Here is a 21,024-nt window from a genome sequence, read left to right as displayed (position 1 = left end):
ACTATAACATGTCATATAGCCTATAACACGCTCTCACACGTTTATTTTTTAGCATTGTTGGAAGGAGTAAAATTTACATATGTAGTTTCAACAACCAGATGCATTTAGACTTGTTCAGTTTCATCTGGAATGCAGCCCAGACCACCGGATCAGATTTCAACCCATCTCGAGGGCATTTACACCTGGCCTTTTCACAATCGGATCGCTATTCAATCAGAGAAAACGCATGAAGTGACCAGGTGTAAACATGCCTTATATGTCTATGTAGTGTTTTTAATACGCTTTCAGACAAACCATATTTAAATTCATGTCAACATTGCAGAGTATTTTTTCCTTAAAAATCCAGTGAACCACAGACGTTTCAAAAACGTTGTTTGAAATTGCTTTTGTTTCTGACAAACTACTTTGTAACCAATCACATCAAGGGATTGGCAGACTTAGCATATCATTAACTATGACCGCTCTGAAGCAGGTGATTCTCAAGAGAAGCCAGATTATCTTGATATTTTCTGTTGATATGAAAAATCAGGTACTTTTAGCAATATAGCGGGTGAATTATGTACATTACGATGTTATGATGAACTATATGCCTTTCTCAATGTTAACTATCCCCTGTATGCTGATGATCTACAACTGTATTTTCCTTTGGAGTGTGATGGCCATACATCTTTTGCCAATTTGTTTGGGAACAAACATTTTGGTAATGGCCTGGTTGGAAATTATGGGTTATTGGGTTATTGAGTACGTGGAGGCGAGGCTAATTTGCATATTCATGCATCTGCGTACACTATATGAAGCAAGGATGAAGAGTTACGGTTAAGCTATTTTTAAGGCAATAAAGTTTAAATTAGGGGTGCACCAATCCGACTTTTTCAGTCCCGATACCGATGCCTGGGCTTTGTGTATCTGTCAATACCCGATACCGATCCGATACTATTGTCTTTCAAACTCCCTCTGCAAGACGTGCACACAATTGGATAGCGCTTCAACCAACCAGAGCAATGAAGGTGAAGCAGAGCTAGTTGGAAGATTAAACTTTCGCCGTATCCGGTCGGCAAAACTGAAACACATCTTGCCTTCTTAAGAATGACTTCGGTGCTGTTCATTGTTAGCCTAGAAATCTAGACGCACCCTAGTGGCAGCAAATCTAATCTGCCCGCGAGTGTCGTCTAGCAACTCTCAATACACTTGAGCTGTAAACGCCAAACTCTGGTCGGGCTAATCACGAGTCGGTGGGCGTGACTTAACATAATGACGGCAGAGTTGCGCTTGCATGCTTCTAGTAAACACAGAAACTGGCGAACGGCGGTCTTTCGAATCAGCTTTGACCGCGACTCTGGAAGACTTGGAGTTAAGCTTTTCTCTGAGAAAAGAACAAAGAACGGCACTGAAGTCATTCTTAAGAAGGGAAGATGTGTTCGGAGTTTTGCCGACCGGATACGGCGAAGGTTTAATCTTTCAACTAGCTCTGGTTGGTTGTAGCGTTATCCAATTGCGTTGCTGCCGTACAGAGGGAGTTTGAAAGACAACGGTTTATCCCGCCCCTCGGATTGAGGCCTGTCAATGGTGAGTTTCCAGACCAAACATCTTGATGTGGGTCTCGCTTGCCAGGCTAGTTCTTTGTTCTTTTCTCAGAGAAAAGCTTAACTCCAAGTCTTCCAGAGTCGCGGTCAAAGCTGATTCGATTGACCGCCGTTTGCCAGCTTCTGTGTTTACTAGAAGCACGCAAGTGCAACTCTGGCGTCATTATGTTAAGCCCCGCCCACCGACTCTATACACGATGTGATTGGCCCGACCAGAGTTTGACGTTAACAGTTTAGAAGTGTATTGAGAGTTGCTAGACAACACTCGCGGCAGATTAGATTTGCTGCCGCTAGGGTGCGTCTAGATTTCAAGGCTATTATTTTACAACATTTATTGCACAATTTCGGTTTTAAACTGTATTTAGCCTTGTCCTAAATTTTGGTATTACGGTTGCAAAAATGGCAAACCTTATATAAAATGAACAGAAAATAAAGCCTGTCATTATATTAAGTTTGATCCCCAGAGGTTGATAATCCACATTCTCTAAAGGCTAAGCACATTGTTTTTACTGACCGAAAGAAAGAAAAAAACACAAACAAATCACTTTTAATAGTTTCAGGCCCAGTTTTGTGTAAAGGGCCTACTGTTTTGTAGCAGATGTAGGTTGATGTGTAGTTACATTAGATGTGTGCAGTCATTAACAGTATTGCATGTCTAATTATTCTAGCCGGTAGTGCAGTAGAAAGGATGTCCTTAGAGTAAATTACTTGTTTAAGAAGTGCTTTGATTTTTTTCCTCGGTTTCACATCTGACTTCCCCAGATAATTGGGCTCTCTTTTTTATCCATCATGTTTCTGTTGCTTGCTTCCATCAAGTGGATTAGAGGTTATGATATGTGAAAGATGCTTGAAATGTGCATAATCTTCCTATTTAAGTCATTTACGTGCAATTATAATTCATCCTAATGTTTCGTTCCCGTTTTAATTGTTTTTGGAAAGGTTTCTGCTTTGTGTTGTGTCAGTCTTTAAGTGTCATGGTAGTTGTAATTGTGTTTGTTTTTGTGGTTTCATTAGCAGCGTTCCTCTCTGTCCAACAGAGCATGCAGATAGCTATCATGTGCACATAGAACAAGAACAACTAGTGAAATGAACTCTGACAGCAAGCAACAATCTGTAATTATACCTCTCAACATTGTGTTCCTGCCATAATCAGTTTATCCTTTCTTCTTGTTCTTTTATGTATTTTGGCGAGCCATCTTCTGTCTTCCCATCATACCTGTGGTTTTTGGCACCTTTGCTCTGTCTGAATGAAAAATTCATGTGGGATTTTCGTTTCCTGCTTCCAAATGCATCCATTACCTCGGTATGGGGGTACCACCTTTTTAGAATTCTCTTCAGAAACGAAACCTTAGCTGAACTGTGGAAGAGCGACCTCCAGCCTCACGTCCTTCACAAAAGAGAGCGCTCATTTGTGCCTTTCACTCTGGGTGACTTGTTTGATGAACTGTAGTGATTCCGCATTCGGTCCATTGCTTTAAATCCGTGAATGGCAGAGCCTCGGCCACTGCTGCAGGGGAGAGATGAGAAGCTTCACAATGGTTATGCAGATCAATGGGGAAACTGAATCTGATGCGGCCCCCACCATGCCGATGTGGATTTTCAGTCCATCAGAGTGGAGACATGGTCAATCAGACGGGAAATTCAGTTGATTCAGTTGCAGTGTTGAGCTCCGTCTTGGTTTGATCAGTCTTCTGTATAAATGTGGTCCACATTGTAGCTCATACCGGCAAAGAAGGCACTTGCTTAGACTGAAAGAAACCATCTGACTAATGTGTATATATACATGCAATAGCATGTCAATAGTAATAGCATCATAAAAGCAATATGACAAGATGCGTTATAACCGTAATTAAACTAAACTATACATGTTCTGTCGTCATGCAGCATATATTCTCTGGCTATGTAGGCATCTTACAACAGTTCCCACATGAGGGATTTATAGATCATGATTACAGATTGCTGGTAGGGACCATCCATGAACATGGGTTTGAACATTTTATGCTAATCAATGATTTGAAGATAGTTAAAGGTGGCGTAAGTGTTATTTCAAAACCGTTTTACAAAACGGACTCGGGCTGAGTCCAATAACAAACTTGTAGCCAATCAGCAGGCAAGAGGTGTGTCTACTAATGATGGTGAGAAGAGCGCTCGCTCTCGCTCAGTGCACGTCATTATTCAAAACACACGACACACAGGACGGACATTAGCAGAGAACTATATGCTGGATTTTGCTTGAATATTTTTGTGTGTCATGTTCGCTTGTTAGTCCATTTGCGATAGTATTGTCGCTCACTTCAGCGATGATAAAGACCCGTTCATTTCCACACCATATGGAGCATCTAAATCTCCTCACTGTCTGTTTCAAGCAAGCAAGATACTATATTCCGGATACAAGTTTGTTTCCTCTTTTCATGATCTATATAACCATAATCTGGTCATAATTGTAGTATGTCGTTAGCTGGACTGTTGTGCTCCTGTACTATCGAGTTGTCATGAGAACGGTTTGTATTTTTGCAATGGAAGGGGTGTCTTTTTCATTGAATATTTAACCTGAATTAGCAACACAGATTCTGCCATAGTCGTTGCCTGGGTTACGCATGTGTGGGGCAGAGCTATCAAAATAGGGGGGAGACCCTTTTGGGGGTGTGTTTGTTTTGTTGATTTAAAATACCAACAACGGTAACAAGAAAGCACTTACCCCACCTTTATATATATATATATATATATATATATATATATATATATATATATATATATATATATATATATATATATAATTTAATATTTATACTTTATAATATTTATATAATATTTATTTTAATGAGTTGAATGCGTGACCTTGAAGGAAAAGGAAGTTGTATAGAGTCAGCCAATCAGATTAGAGCTTGCCAAATCGAGAAAGCCCCCTCCAGTTTTGTAAACAATATGCATCAGTCGGTTATCAGATGGACTGTGGGCATCTGTAGGTGAGAAGCTGAGACTAACATGATCATGAATTGACTATTTTGTGTTATTTCACTGGGAAACGTTTTGAAAATCAGTTTTTGATGTCATTTGTTAGTGATATCAACCTGTGTCTCTTTTCAGGGGTGAAAGCTGTGTTCTCTGGTCACTACCACAGAAATGCAGGAGGGTGCCATGATGGGCTGGATATGGTGGTGAGCTCAGCAGTTGGTTGTCAGTTGGGGAATGACACTCACGGTGTACGAGTGGTGGTGGTTACTAATGATGACATCATCCATCGCTACCATAGTCTGGATCAATTAACCGAAAAAGGAATGGATGAAGACCTGAAGAAACTGTTGGTTTGAAAACACCTCCAGTTGACAATAATCATGTGGTCGTGTCTTCATCTTCAACATTCATTATAGAAATTGAGCCGTTGTTTGTACATTTAGAGCTTTCAGCTGTTTTTTTACAGGAACAACAAGAGTCTTATGTTCTATATACATTAGCAAGCATTAAAAAATTGAACCAGTGGCACTTTTGATCTTTGATACTTACATCATTTATCTCCACACTTTAATCATGCAAATGCGTCTGAGAATTCTGTTAAATCCCCTCTTCATACTAATGGAGTGAGGAGATGCTAGGGTACAATGGTAGTTTAATAGTGCTGAACATTTAGGATGACAGTTTGATGAGTTCACTCCTTGCTCCTCTCTGCTCATTACTCGGTTCCATCTCTGCGAGGGGGGAAGAGGCAATCTCCATGGTAACTATTGAAAGACATGACTGCGTTGACCGGGACATCGAGTCACTTGTACTGTGGGTGGATCACCGAAAACATAATTGCTGACCTCACCTCACACTTGGACGAAATCAGCCGGGTGTGACTGAACCATTTTGATGGCAGGCATACAGCAATAAAGACATTTTAACCGACCAAGCTCTTGTCTGAATTCCATCGGAGACCTCATGACTTCAACGCCAGTGTCATTCATGCTTTGATGCAAACTGGATGTTTTCCAGCTTTCTCTAGATCTTACAGAGGGGTTCAAAAGTTTTCATTATAAATTATGAAAAAGACATTCAGTTTTTTAAATTAAAAACTGAACATGATTATCAGAATGTGCTCCTTTATCTTTAAGGCAATAAAGAGTAATGAGCAGTATATTTAAATTGCATTTTTTTAACCTTTGATAATGTAAGTTAAAAAAGGTGTACGTGTTCATTGTTTATGTTTCGAGTACATTAATGTCATGAACAAAACTTATGATTTATTGTAGTTGTAAGTGTTAAATGTTAAAATTAACTAATGTGGTTAATGTTAACCAATGCAACCTTATTGTAAAATGATAGCTAATTCATTCATTTTATGTGGTATATATATATATAATTGCTACTTTTGCCAGGTTTAATGTCATTAGATTAAATTAGATTTTGAATTCTGTACATAGTTGTATTTTTGTACTGTACTTTAAATGATAACAAAATTAATCCAAAAATGTAATGCTTTGTCTGTTGTCTCTATTTTCACAAATATGCTTTTCATTGAAAGAGTTTTAGGATATATACATAGGGCCCCAGAATGCAACTATGAAGAACTTATTAAAAATTTAGTCACCACTGGCAAGATTCAGAAATATTTGCACAACAAGATATGATCTTGTCACATGCCATAGTTACTATAATGCACTCCTGGCTAAAAATAAATAAATAAAAATGGGCCAAGCCAAAAATGGCAAAATGGTCTTAAACATTTTATTCTCAAATCACTGCTCAGGAAATTAGCGAGAATTGCACAAATGCTGTAAAAGTAACTTAAAGCTACACTTTGTAAATTTTTTGTTTATTCTTAGCTAAAAACACTCTTTCAAGTAATAAAGTATTCTCGTAAGTTTATAATATGCCATTGAAAATACATACGGGTGAGAGTTCAAATGCTGGTCGCCATGTTGCCCCTCAATCTTGAAAGTACATTAGCCAAAGAGGGACATACCCGTAAATTCAAGCTTCGCCTTTTGTGTTTTAACACTTGATGGCACCGTGTCGAATGTGAAGAGGGGGATTGCCATGTTAATCTTGGACTAAATCGTCCATGGTAGGAGTTAAAACGAAATCAGAATTGAGAGGAACAGAAACTAATATTCACTGGATGGTCATATACCGTTTCACCACTATGGGGAAAATATCACTCAGTGTAGCTTTAAAGGGATAGTTCACCCAAAAATGAAAATGTTGTCATTAATTATTTACATGTATAGATCATATATCACCCTCTTAATTTTATGAAGCGACAATAATACTTTTTTACCACAAATTAAACTTTATTCAACAATCTCTTCTCCTCGACATTAGTCTCCTAAACTGCTGTGGTAGAAAAACAGTACAACGCTTCCATGTTCTACATCAGAACAGCATACATTAAAGGGTTGGTTCACCCAAAAATTCTGTCATTAATTACTTACCCTCATGTTGTTCAATACCCGTAAGACCTCAGGACCCTGTAAGTTCCTCTTCTGAACACAAAGGAAGATATTTTTGTTGAAATCCGATGACTCAGAAAGGCCTCCATTGGCAGCAATGTCCTTTCCTCTCTCAAGACCCATAAAAGGCACTAAATATGTTACAAAAGTCCATCTCACTACAGTAATCTACAGTAGGTAAAAATAATAGTACAATCATTTTATGAAAATATGAAAATAGTTTTTGTGTGATCTATACTTCTACAGCATTTATTAATATTAATGTTAATCTCGACCTTGCATTTTAAGATCCAAAGTTAGCATTAATTACACTATGAACTAAAAGCTTTAAGAATAGGTTGTTGCAAATTGTTTGCATTGGCGATGAGACCTTTTTGCAAAGTGTTATCAAAATATTCTTGCAGCAAAGCATATGTATGATTATATAATGATATTTAAATGGCACAAATACAATCAGGATCACCAAAGGGACAACATCAAATTAGAAAAAGTCCATAAATAAATCGGCAATAGAAAAAAATACCACACCAACTTTTCATCCATTACACATGCATTGCTAGCAGCTCACTGCACAGACCTGATTCAGTGAACCTAGATATAAAATGTTCCTTGTCATGTTACCTTATTTTCTCTCCAGCTTCTTCTTGTAGCTGTTGTATATTGAAAGCATCTTCCTGTGCTTTTTGTTCTGATTTCAAGCCTAGGGGCAAGTAATCAGCATGTCATTCTAAGATAGCATGCTGGATGTACAACATAATACGATTTGTCCAGGTCAGTGATTACACCATAGTAATGGCCTCTGTTCTTACATTGATAATTTTGGATACGTCACATTAAGTCAGCTGTAAAGAGTTGCACAGGTTTCTCTGTTACTGAGTTTTTAACTTAAGGAATGATTAGGCCATTGGTCAGTTTATAGTTTTTCTTGCCCATCCCAGTTGCTTCTCACATGGACAGGCAGCATAGCATGTAGATTTATTCAGTTTTGGAACAGGAGGACATTTGACATTTAGCAGGTTGGTTTTCTTCACACAGCAGAATGAACTCCTACACTGAGTAAATCACAGGGCATCAACAGCCTGACATATAAACCACCAATAATATCCACCTGCTTAATGGCCAAAAGTAGCCTGACAAGCCAGACCCACATCAAGATGTTTGGTCTGGAAACTCACCATTGACAGGGCTCAATCCGAGGGGCAGGATAAACGGTTGTCTTTCAAACTCCCTCTGCACGCAATAGGATAGCGCTACACCAACCAGAGCAACGAAGGTGAAACAGAGCTTGTTGATAGATTAAACATTCACCGTATCCGGTCGGCTAAACTCCGAACACATCTTCCCTTTTTAAGAATGACTTCAGTGCCGTTCTTTGTTCTTTTCTCAGAGAAAAGCTTAAATCCAAGTCTTCCAGAGTCGCTGTCAAAGCTGATTCGAAAGACCGCCGCCGCTCGCCAGTTTCTGTGTTTACTAGAACTAGAAGCACCCAAACGCAACTCGGCCGTCGTCATTATGGCCCCGCCCGCCGACTCTATACACTTTGTGATTGGCCCGTCCAGATTGTGAGGAATACAGCTCAGAAGGGTATTGAGAGTTAGACGACACTTGCGGGCAGATTAAATTTCCTGCTGCTAGGGTGCGTCTAGATTTCTAGGCTAGGCCAAAAGTGGTCTTATAGCGAGACACCCCTCGCTGCAGCCTGTAGCACGATGACGTTGCTGGATCAGATCCAATACGTACTGGATGGTGGATCGTTATGGCAATGTCATTCATACAGATCTCTGAGTTAATTTATAATGCGTATGCTCTATAATGTATGATCGTTATTGTAGATGATGTTCTAAACTGTGTAGTTGTAGTACTGATAAATAGTATTAAGTAATTATTGATTAATAAATCATCTTTTCATAAATGTGATGCTTAAATTATCCTAGTTTCGCTGTACATGCATGCAAAACAGTGCAGCGAATTTCTATATATTCTGATCATACTTGCTGTTTAGTGGAAGGAAAAATGAGTCAAGTAATTGTCTCTGTAATTTTAATCCTCAATGCAACACGATCTGTAAAGAACTTTAAAATACCAGTAGCCTACACATTCAAGGAAAAATGCAAAACGCGTGTCCTTATGTCGTGAGCATGTTATTAATCGTTATTTTTGCGCGAGCGGTTTGAGTATTTATCTATCCAGCAAAACTCTCCTGTGCACTCAATGATGTCCCCAAAACTCTTCTGCGCATGCGTATATGACGTCATCGAATTGTGAATGAAACCACCGCGCATGCGCGTCCAGTACGCGTTGGATCTGATCCAGTACGTCATCGTGCTACAGGCTGCAGCGAGGACTTCTTGCTTATAGCTGCTATATTGCTATATAAGTGTAAAATATCCTTTAAACAACAGTTAATTCCTGCTAGACCAATCAAATCCATAGGAAAAATTACATGTAATATTAAATCAATCAGTTTGTGGGATTCTTATTTGTGATGGGGATTTTTCATCCGGCAGGTTTCTTCCAGACGCCAGTAGGTGGCAGCAAGTGAACGTGTTTATGCGTGAGTCATTCAACCGATTCGTTTGAAACACTGATTCATTCAGTAAAAGAACACTGTGAATCACTGAATCATTTACTCACAGATTAACCATGAAATCAAAATGGACAATTCTTTTTTTTTAACGGAACATTGCTATGGAAGCTTGTTTCCGCAACGAATAAAAAAATAAAAAAGGTAATTGCCACTTTTTATCTCAGAACTCTGACATTTCTCAGAATTTCATGGTATAAAGTTGAGAAGATAACTGTGATACAAGCTTACAATTGTTTGTATCAGATTACTGACAACTCTCACAATTCTCTTTATTAGAATTGTGAGATATAAACTCGCAATTTGGAGCAAAGTCAGTCTTTTTTCCTCCTCAGAATTCACAGGACTTTATAACGGAATTCTGACTTTATAACTCGCAGTTCTGACTTTATATCACACAGTTTTGACCTTCACTGGACCTGGAACTAGACCATGAAGCAATGGAAGAAGGTGACCTGTCCTGGTCTGATGAATCACGTTTTCTTTTACATAACATTGAAGGCCGGGTGCGTGTGCGTCACTTACCTGGAGAACACATTGCACTATGTGAGGCAAGCCGGCGGAGGCAGTGTGATGCTTTGGCCAATGTTCTGCTGGGAAACCCTGTCCTGCCATCAATGTGGATGTTACTTTGACACGTAGTCTACCACCTACCTAGAATTGTTGCAGACCATGAACACCCTTTCATGGAAACTGTAGCCTATTCCCTGGTGGCTGTGGCCTCTTTCAGCAGGATAATGCACCCTGCCACGAAGCAAAAATAGCATCTAATGAGCTGAACAAAAAAGTCTGATCCATGGAGGCCACACCTCGCAATGTTATCAATATTTGTTTTCTTTCAGATGAATTGGTGATCATTTATTTATAATGGTGACTAAACAGAAGGTAAAAGCTTTCTCACAACCAATTTAAAAATTCCCTGAGACAATCGTACACGATTGTCGGAGATAGAGGCAGCCTAATGTCAGCAGTAAACAAAGATGTGAGTCTTTTCTTTTCTATTGTGACAAACATGGTGACAAATGTCAGAGTGAAATGGCGTCTCTAACAAGAAAAAATGTAGGACGGGGCTTGATTTTGTCCATCGGGAATTCATTGGATCGTTGTGGTTTGATATTGGTGTGATCGCATGTAAATGTGACAGTAAAACGTCATCAGAGAAGAGATGTTGCAAGAAGAAGGGGAAGTTATTTTGATTGAAGATCACAAGGGCTCATGCATTTCTCTTCTCTCCCCCCCCCCCCCCCCCCCCGAAATTTTGATTGATGGTTTATACCGGGAAAAAGCCATCCACTGGCATTCAGCCAGCCAAACCTTGACCCCTTATCCTAACTAAAATTCCCTCTTTTCCAACAATATCTAGTCAATCTAGTCTTTCTTCAAGCCAACTCTTGAGGTTGTCAGTCAGCCCTCACACAGAATTTGACAGATTGCTGTACTGTCTGCCCATCTGCGCATGCTATTTTGGTGGAGTTGGACAGTAATAGTCCCTTTCAGTATGCATTGAGGTGGAGGGCACATTAGCAAAAACACACAGACACACACTACATCATTAAGATGCCTCATTGGCATTGCAAAATGACTTGGCCTATAAATACGTGTCTAAATAAGACTAAAAACCCTATTCGTTTTAGATGGATTGAGATTTTTAACCTTAAAACGTGCTTGTAACGCTATAGAGTGTGTGAACTAATGTGACCTTGTGTTTTTTTATCCTTCTGAGCTCTGTGATTAATTTTGTATCTTTAATTGGAATTCCAACACATTTTTAACATAGAAATGACAGGTTATTCATGCAGAAAGTGTACATTGTATTTGGACATTAATCCTTTTCTTACCGGTTATTTTAAAATCCAGTAAGAATACTAATGTGGATAATCTGCCACTGCATTTTCTCACACCGGGCGGCCTTGATTTTCATCCTCTGCTTCAATTAGATTATTACACATGATATTAATATTTGGAATAAAGGCAATTGTATAAATTAGCTAATATTTTTTTAAAAGTGCCTCACCTATCCTTACTGCAGTTTTGGTTTTGGAAAAATTTTAATTCTTTGGTACAAAAACTTCTAAATGTGTAGAAATACTAAATGTATTTGCGCTTTCTCTAAGTGACTCACAGCAGTGCATTTTGAATATGTGAGATTTCCCCCAAAACACTCATTACTGATAGATCATTTGTCACGTAACTAGCCTGTTTATTTTGTATGAAGGTCTAAATTCCCATGAGAATGTTCCCTCGGTTGTTTTTGAGTTTACTTCCTCAGGGTCACACCGTTCTCACTGTAACTTCATTTGCTGATGTGCACACTGAATATCCTGCAGTGTTATTCATATACCTTGGCGACTTTAATCCAGTTTGTGCTAGGCTCTGTCTTAAAGGTGATGTATACTTTCAACTAACTCTCAGTCTCTCCAAAACCATCCTCAAAACATTTGAAGAGAACGTTCAACTAAAAATGAATATTCTGTCATCATTTACTCGCCTTCATGTAATTCCAAACCTGTATGATTTTTTCTTCTGTGGAAAACAAAAGAAGATATTTTGAGTATATCAATAGGAATGAAATGCTATTTTGGACCCCGTTGACATCTTTTATGGAGGGAAAACCTCTTCAACAAGTTTAATTTTTAATGTTCCACAGAAGAAAGAAAGTCATACAGGTTTGTAACGATGACATGAGGAGATATTGACTATCTCTTTAAAGGGTTAGTTCACCCAAAAATGAAAATTCTGTCATTAATTACTTTCCCTAATGTCGCTCGACACCCGTAAGACCTCCGTTCATCTTCGGAGCACAAATGAAGATGTTTTAGTTGAAATCCGGTGGCTTAGAAAGGCCTTTATTGACACCAATGTCATTTCCTCTCTCAAGACCCATAAAAGGCACTGAAGATGTCGTTACAAAGTCCGTCTCACTACAGTGGTTCTACAATAATTTAATGAAGTGACGAAAATAGTTTTTGTGTGCAAAAAAACCCAAAATAACGACTTATAGTGATGGGCCGATTTCAAAACAAAGCTTCGCACCGTTATGAATCAGTGTATCGTCAACGTCACATGATTTCAGCAGTTTGGCAGTTTGACACATGATCTGAATCATGAATCATACACTGATTCATAATGGTTCGAAGCTTTGTTTTGAAATCAGCCCATCACTATATAAGTCATTATTTATTTATTTTTGCACACAAAAACTATTCTCGTCGCTTTAGATAAATTATTGTAGAATCACTGTTCAACAAAAATATCTTTATTTGTGTTCCGAAGATGATCGGAGGTCTTACGGGTGTCGAACGACATTAAGTAATTATTGACAGAATTTAAATTTTTGGGTGAACTAACCCTTTAACAATATACTGTATCATATTTGTAGCCTGACAACAAGCCAGACCCACATCAAGATGTTTGGTCTGAAACTCACCATTGACAGGGCTTAATCTGAGGGGCGGGATAAACGGTTGTCTTTCAAACTCCCTCTGCCCGCGATAGGATAGCGCTACAACCAACCAGAGCTTGTTGATAGATTAAACATTCGCCGTATCCGGTCGGCAAAACTCAGAACACATCTTCCCTTCTTAAGAATGACTTCAGTGCCGTTCTTTGTTCTTTTCTCAGAGAAAAGCTTAACTCCAAGTCTTCCAGAGTCTTGGTCAAAGCTGATTTGAAAGACCACCGTTCGCCAGTTTCTGTGTTTACTAGAAGCACGCAAATGCAAGTCGGCCGTAGTCATTATGGCCCCGCCCACCGACTCTATACACGATGTGATTGGCCCGGCAAGAGTTTGGCGTTTACAGCTCAGAAGTGTAATGAGAGTTGCTAGACAACACTCACGGGCAGATAGATTTGCTGCCACTAGGGTGCATATTTGCACATTCACATTTCTAAAGCCTCTAAAATATCATTATTATAACAACTTTGCTGAAAAACCCCTTGTCCACAATCTACATGCCTTCTGTTTTCTAATTGATAAAGGATGAATAACTTTTCTATTAAAATATTTCAAAATGTTCATCTACTGGATTAAAGCAATAGATGTATTTGGCAGTGACATGAATGATGTGTTTCGCAGTGTTCTGCTTCAGTTCTCATGGTTTTTAATCAAATTGTTTCTAGATTATCATGCAGAGTGCAATTTTAAATAAATTGCAAAAAGCTTTATTGGCCAAAAAAAAACAAAAAAAAAAAAACTTTATCATAAAAACCCAAATTTCCCTTCTTTTTTCCCCCCTACTTTTGGCCCTGGAACAAAATCACATTATCTGCACATGGTGCAGTGAACGAGTTCTGGTCAGGAGAAATCCCTCCATCATTTTGATTGGATTATAAGAGCAGACTGATTGCTATAAAAGTAAGGAAGAAATGCTTTCAATGCATTGTGTTAGCAGTTGTTACATTCAAAGAAAGACGTGCAGACATCATCGCTTTGCATCCAAATGGCCTCACATGCAAGGAAACTGCTGCAAAAAAATATTGCAATAACCATTTACAGTTTTTCTCGATTGCCTTTTCTCTAAATGTGAACACAAAATTTTCAAGCTACATTCACAAAACCTCAGGCTCTTCTTGCAAAACCAAACTTTGTCCTCAAAACAGTTCAATCTGTGCTCAAAACTGAAATATGTTGTCAAATCGTGCCCCGAGTCGATCAAAATTAAAAACACTGCTGAACAGACACTAAACACTACGGAGAAAAATAGAAAACACAATGCTCAGGACATCAGCTGGAGAAATATGTTCACTGTAGGTTAAATGCATGTTGCAAAACAAAACAAAAACCCTGTGCATTTAGCAATTGTACAAAAAGTCAAAACAGAAATCTTATGCGTTTGCCACTTGTGTACAGTACTCTTACTCTCAGATTTCTATCCTCACAAACCAGTGCTCTCTGAACTGGCTTACTGTATATGTTCCCTCACATCATTAGCCACAAGGGTGATCAATTTTGAGTTGTTGTGTTCAAGTGGTGACATCTGTGCTTTACAGTTTTTTTCCAATTGCTAACACTCAATTCTTGTTTTATTAAAATACTTAACACAATTCACAAAACCACGCACTCAAACTGCAAAATACCTCATATATCTTGCAAAATGAAGCACTGCAACCAAAACTACATATAGCATTACCAAAATCAAACTTTTGCATGCAATGGCACACACTTCATTCATATTACCAGATTTTTGTCTAACTGAACTACACACTGTTGTGCATAATGAATAGCACTCTCATCTTTAGGATTTGCCAATTCAACTAAAATATGTAAATATGTGAATTTCAAATTGTAGAAAATTCTTCAGATTGTTCACACGCACAGACATATTTGCAGATAGACACACATGCTGTTGAAGCATTTATTATTTATTTTCACCAGATATATTTACATTGGACAAAATATGCTCTCAAAAAAACCCAGTAAGCTGAAGAAGAAAATTGCAAACTTCCTTTTCCTCACTCTGCAATGTCTTCCATTGTTGTAAAAATAAAAAAAGGTGCTCACCTGTGGTATTTTCATAGTGCTTACATCCCGATGGAAGTGTTTACCATTAACCAATGAGGTGTTTGGCCAGCTGACTCATATATTAAGCCGTTTAGCTCATGTAGTGTCATTTTGAATGGCAGTGTTTTAAAATGGCAAACATGAATTCATGTCAGATTGTTGTGTCTTTTTTAATGTCAGATAGCAGAAAACTGTGTGCAGAGCATTTCAAAAGTGCCATTTTGAATTGCAAAATGTGTGTAAAGCATAAAATGTGTTCAGACTTTAGGAGACTTGAGTAGAGGATTTGCTCTCCGTCTATCAGTTTAAATAATTTTGCTGCGCATGTCATTTTAGTGTGTTAGCAATGGGGAAAAAACTGTAATTGTGTTCGACTTTTGTCACCTGTGCTCACAATTATGCAGCACGGGTGCGTCACAATGAAGATGTGTTGGCAAGTTGTGTCTAAACAGGTGAAAAGTGCTTATGGTTTTGCCAAAAGAGTGATTGATTCAATCAGTGGGTTCAGGCAACTGAGCATTTGGTTCAGACATAGGGTTGAGTGTTTTCACAATTTAGAAAAACTGTACATATCCATTAAACTTCAATGAGAGGGGCTCAACTGCATGAAGAAGGCTTCAGGATGTCCCGAAGTGTCCAGCAACCGTCAGGACTGTCTCCTCCTGAGGAGCTATGGATTCATGTCACCACCCGAGCAGAGCTTGCTCCATATTGGCAGCAGGTGAGAGAGAGTGCATCCGCACACACGGTGAGGCCAAGACTTATGAAGGGAAAAGGTCTGCAAAGGAGCCATTTCTTTCCAAGAACAACATCAAGGGCAGACTGAAATTCTGCAGGAAGGATAGCAGAAGACTGGAGCAAAGTTATTTTCTCTGATGAAACCCCCTTCTGATTGTTTGGGACATCTGGAAAATTGATTGTCCGGAGAAGAAAAGGTGAATGCCACCATGAGTCTTGAATCATGCCAACAGCATCCTGAGGCCATCCATGCATTTGCTTTTCATCCAGGGGAGGCTCTTTTACAATTCTGTCAAAACACATTTCCACAAATAAAGAATGGTATCAAAGCGTCCCGCAAGAACAATTACTCCACATGATCCAGAAGCATTTTTGTTGATAATCCGTGCATTTTTCAGCATGATGTGGAGCCATGTGACAAGGCAAGAGTGATAATGATGTGGCTTTGAAAAGTTTGGATCCATAGCCAGGCAACTCCCTGGATCTAAATCTCATAGAGAACCTGCAGTAAATCCTCAGAAGGCGAGTGGACAAGCAGAAGCTGATATGCTGATATCCAGCATACCAGAGCGAACTGCAGGGTTATGAAGAAGAAGGGAAATCAAAAATAAATATTGACTCTTTACATTTATTGAATGTTTTTGCCAATAAAACTTATGAAAGGCTTTTCCGGTATACCATAAACATGTTAAAAAACTTTGCTGAAAAACCTGTTGTCCACAATCTACAGGTCCTTCTCAAAAAATTAGCATATTGTGGTAAAGTTAATTATTTTCCATAATGTAATGATAAAAATTTAACTTTCATATATTTTAGATTCATTGAAATATTTCAGGTCTTTTATTGTTTTAATACTGATGATTTTGGCATACAGCTCATGAAAACCCAAAATTCCTCAAAAAATTAGCATATTTCATCCGACCAATAAAAGAAAAGTGTTTTTAATACAAAAAAAGTCAACCTTCAAATAATTATGTTGAGTTATTGACTCAATACTTGGTCGGGAATCCTTTTGCAGAAATGACTGCTTCAATGCGGCGTGATGGAGGCGATCAGCCTGTGGCACTGCTGAGGTGTTATGGAGGCCCAGGATGCTTCGATAGCGGCCTTAAGCTCATCCAGAGTGTTGGGTCTTGGTCTCTCAACTTTCTCTTCACAATATCCCACAGATTCTCTATGGGGTTCAGGTCAGGAGAGTTGGCAGGCCAATTGAGCACAGTAATACCATGGTCAGTAAACCATTTACCGGTGGTTTTGGCACTGTGAGCAGGTGCCAGGTCGTGCTGAAAAACCAAATCTTCATCTCCATAAAGCTTTTCAGCAGATGGAAGCATGAAGTGCTCCAAAATCTTCTGATAGCTAGCTGCATTGACCCTGCCCTTGATAAAACACAGTGGACCAACACCAGTAGCTGACATGGCACCCCAGACCATCACTGACTGTGGGTACTTGACACTGGACTTCAGGCCTTTTGGCATTTCCTTTTCCCCAGTCTTCCTCCAGACTCTGGCACCTTGATTTCAGAATGACATTCAAAATTTGCTTTCATCCGAAAAAAGTACTTTGGACCACTGAGCAACAGTCCAGTGCTGCTTCTCTGTAGCCCAAAAGTGGCTTGACCTGGGGAATGCGGCACCTGTAGCCCATTTCCTGCACACGCCTGTGCATGGTGGCTCTGGATGTTTCTACTCCAGACTCAGTCCACTGCTTCCGCAGGTCCCCCAAGGTCTGGAATCGGTTCTTCTCCACAATCTTCCTCAGGGTCCGGTCACCTCTTCTCGCTCTGCAGCGTTTTTTGCCACACTTTTTCCTTCCCACAGACTTCCCACTGAGGTGCCTTGATACAGCACTCTGGGAACAGCCTATTTACATTTACATTACATTTACATTTAATCATTTAGCAGACGCTTTTATCCAAAGCGACTTACAAAAAAGGGGAGAGTAATAGAAGCAACGGAACAGACAAGGCCAAAAACCTGTAAGAGCTGTAAGAAATCTCAATTAATTAGCACAATACACAACAATTTTTTTTTTTTTTTTTTTTAAGACAGACATCTACAACAAAAACTCACGTCCGCAAAGTGCCGAACACTGGATTTTGATAGCTATGATAACAACCCATTAGGACTAAGCCTATTCGTTCAGAAATTTCTTTCTGTGTCTTACCCTCTCGCTTGAGGGTGTCAATGATGGCCTTCTGGACAGCAGTCAGGTCTGCAGTCTTACCCATGATTGCGGTTTTGAGTAATGAACCAGGCTGGGAGTTTTTAAAAGCCTCAGGAATCTTTTGCAGGTGTTTCGAGTTAATTAGTTGATTCAGATGATTAGGTTAATAGCTCGTTTAGAGAACCTTTTCATGATATGCTAATTTTTTGAGACAGGAATTTTGGGTTTTCTTGAGCTGTATCCCAAAATCATCAGTATTAAAACAATAAAAGACCTGAAATATTTCAATTAGTGTGCAATGAATCTAAAATATATGAAAGTTTAATTTTTATAATTACATTACGGAAAATAATGAACTTTATCACAATATGCTAATTTTTTGAGAAGGACCTGCACATGCCTTCTGTTGTCTAATTGATAAAGGATGAACAACTTTTCTATTAAAATATTTCAAAATGTTCATCTACTGGATTAAAGCAATGTAGATGTATTTGGCAGTGACATGAATGATGTGTTTCGCAGTGTTCTGCTTCAGTTCTCATGGTTTTTAATCAAATTGTTTCTAGATTATTGTGCAGAGTGCAATTTTAAATAAATAGCAAAAAGCTTTATTGGCAAAAAAAAAAAAAAAAAAAAAACACTATCACAAAAACCCAAATTTCCTGTCTTTTTTTCACATGGTGCAGTGAACGAGTTCTGGTCAGGAGAAATCCCTCCATCATTTTGATTGGATTATAAGAGCAGACTGATTGCTATAAAAGTAAGGAAGAAATGCTTTCAATGCATTGTGTTAGCAGTTGTTACATTCAAAGAAAGACGTGCAGACATCATCGTTTTGCATCCAAATGGCCTCACATGCAAGGAAATTGCTGCAAAAAAATATTGCAATAACCATTTACAGTTTTTCTCGATTGCCTTTTCTCTAAATGTGAACACAAAACCCAATTTCCATAAAACCTCAGATTCTTGTTGCAAAACCAAACTTTCACCTCAAAACTGAACTATGTTGTCAAATCGTGCCCCGAGTCGATCAAAATTAAAAACACTGCTGAACAGACACTAAACATTACGGAGAAAAATAGAAAGCACAAGTTTGAATCCATAGCCAGGCAACTTCCCGGATCTAAATCTCATAGAGAACCTGACCTACAAATAGGAGGTAGCACATTGCGAATTACAAAATGTATATCATTGCCAATACTTTTGGCAGTAGCTGTATAGTTTATCAGACTTTCAAATATTTTTGCCTAAAAGTTCAATAAATTGTTTAATTCCAAAAGAATGTTTTGACTTATTTCACCCGTCAGGCTTTACAGGGTTAGAGCATGAGAGCGGGAACCCTGTTTACAGTGAGTGGAATATTTGGACTCGTTTTTAATGAGTCATTGACATAACTCTGTTTAAGCAGCGCACCTCCTGTCACCCTTTGAAAAGGCTGCTAAAATCCAGCTGCTCTCTGAGCCGGCGTCTTTTCCTGCCTCCATTAATCTCATATGCTTCTTCTTGACATGACCAGTCACTGCAATGCTCCACTACTGATTGGGATGAGTGTTTATTGGCTTCCTCTAGCTCTCCCTTCCACCTCATCTTTCTAACATGGTGATATTTGAGAATGGCTCATATTAAACTTTGAACCAGGTGGAATAAAATGTTCGCCTTGCCTCACTTCCACCATTAGGGCTTCCTCTCCTCAAGTGCTTAGTCAGTGACCTCAAAAAACAAAAGAAGCTCTCTGAAAAGCGAGACTCTTGTTTTTTTATTTTTGTGCTTTCTGCCCCTCAGAACGCCCAGATACAAAGAATGAACCAGTGGTACTCTTTCATGTTATTTGAGGTCCTTAATTTCAAACAAGAAACCAGAGCACTTGATGAGTTAAGGGCTTCCTGAGATGCATTCTGCAAACAGCAAATAGGCAAAAAAAAAAAAAAAAAAAAAATGAAAGTCTCAGGTTGACAGAACAATGCACTCAAGATTACTGAACATAACATTGAAAAATGCAGACCTGGAATCCGCTACACTGGAAACAATTATTTAAAATAAAATAAAAAGTTACCTGGCTGCCTTAAAATTTTGAGTTCATTAAAATAAAAAAAATTGAGTTAATACAATAAACATTTTTGAGAATCGGCAACCTTTATTTGAATATTTTTCATTTTTTATTTCAATGAACTCAAAATTTTAAGGCAGCCAGGTAACTTTTTATTTTATTTTAAATAATTGTTTACAGTGTAGCGGATTGGGTAATTGTGTGTGGTTTATTTGTGATGACGCAGTGAAAAATGACAAATTGTGCTATTTTCATGATTTATCAAAAACTTTCATGTGGTTCAGATACAATAATGTTTTAAGTTTCTATTTATTAAACCAATTTCCTTCATTGTATCAACTCAAATTTTTAATTTCAATAAACTCAAAATGTTAAGGCAACCAGGTTACTTACATTTTTAAGTTAAACCAACAATATTTTTTTTGCAGTGTACTATTTCACTCTATCTTGGAGGTATCAATACTGAAAGCTGAATGCCACACCTTTACATTTACACGGATAAATACTAGAGTATGGCATGTGTGGCATAGCAATATATTTCACACTCATAAAAGTGTCCAGAGAGGCAGGGAGTCCAACTGGAATTGGTGGAGAGTATCCTACTAAATAATCTGTTTGTATAGATTTTGTATATTTGCTACAGAATATTTTTCTATAATTATGTTGATACTTGGTAGCAATGTGGAAATGTTTTTCTCTCTATTTTCTCTGAATGCAAAAAGAAACATCTATAAAAACATCCTTGTACATACAATATTCTTCATAATAGCTCTTAAAATCCATTTCCTATTTATTTTTAAGCATGCCCCACTTAAACTGTGATAAACCTTCTTTCAGCAGAACTCTACACAGAAGTGCTCTACTGCTCTCTCAAGGCCATTAATAGCAATGCATCCACTCTTCGGGATTCATCATGATTTCCGCAGCCTTCTCAAATATTTGCTGAAGAATAGAATAGAATAGAATAGAATAGAATA

The 21,024-nt window shown here is 38.3% G+C and overlaps 1 protein-coding gene across 1 annotated transcript in view; it reads left to right on the top strand.

The window, feature by feature from the left end:
* Window positions 1-5,061, top strand: part of cpped1 (calcineurin-like phosphoesterase domain containing 1) — a 38,686-nt gene extending 33,625 nt beyond the window's left edge. The window contains exon 4 of the mRNA XM_067429879.1: window positions 4,671-5,061. Coding sequence (XP_067285980.1) covers window positions 4,671-4,894 — 224 coding nt within the window. The 3' untranslated portion in view covers window positions 4,895-5,061. The remainder of the gene's footprint in view (window positions 1-4,670) is intronic.
* The last annotated feature ends 15,963 nt before the right edge of the window (window positions 5,062-21,024 follow it).

Source organism: Pseudorasbora parva, chromosome 21 (assembly GCF_024679245.1).
Source record: "Pseudorasbora parva isolate DD20220531a chromosome 21, ASM2467924v1, whole genome shotgun sequence".
NCBI lineage: Eukaryota > Metazoa > Chordata > Actinopteri > Cypriniformes > Gobionidae > Pseudorasbora > Pseudorasbora parva.
The sequence above is the reverse complement of the archived record's forward strand: the minus strand, read 5'-3'. Positions and strand labels throughout refer to the sequence as shown.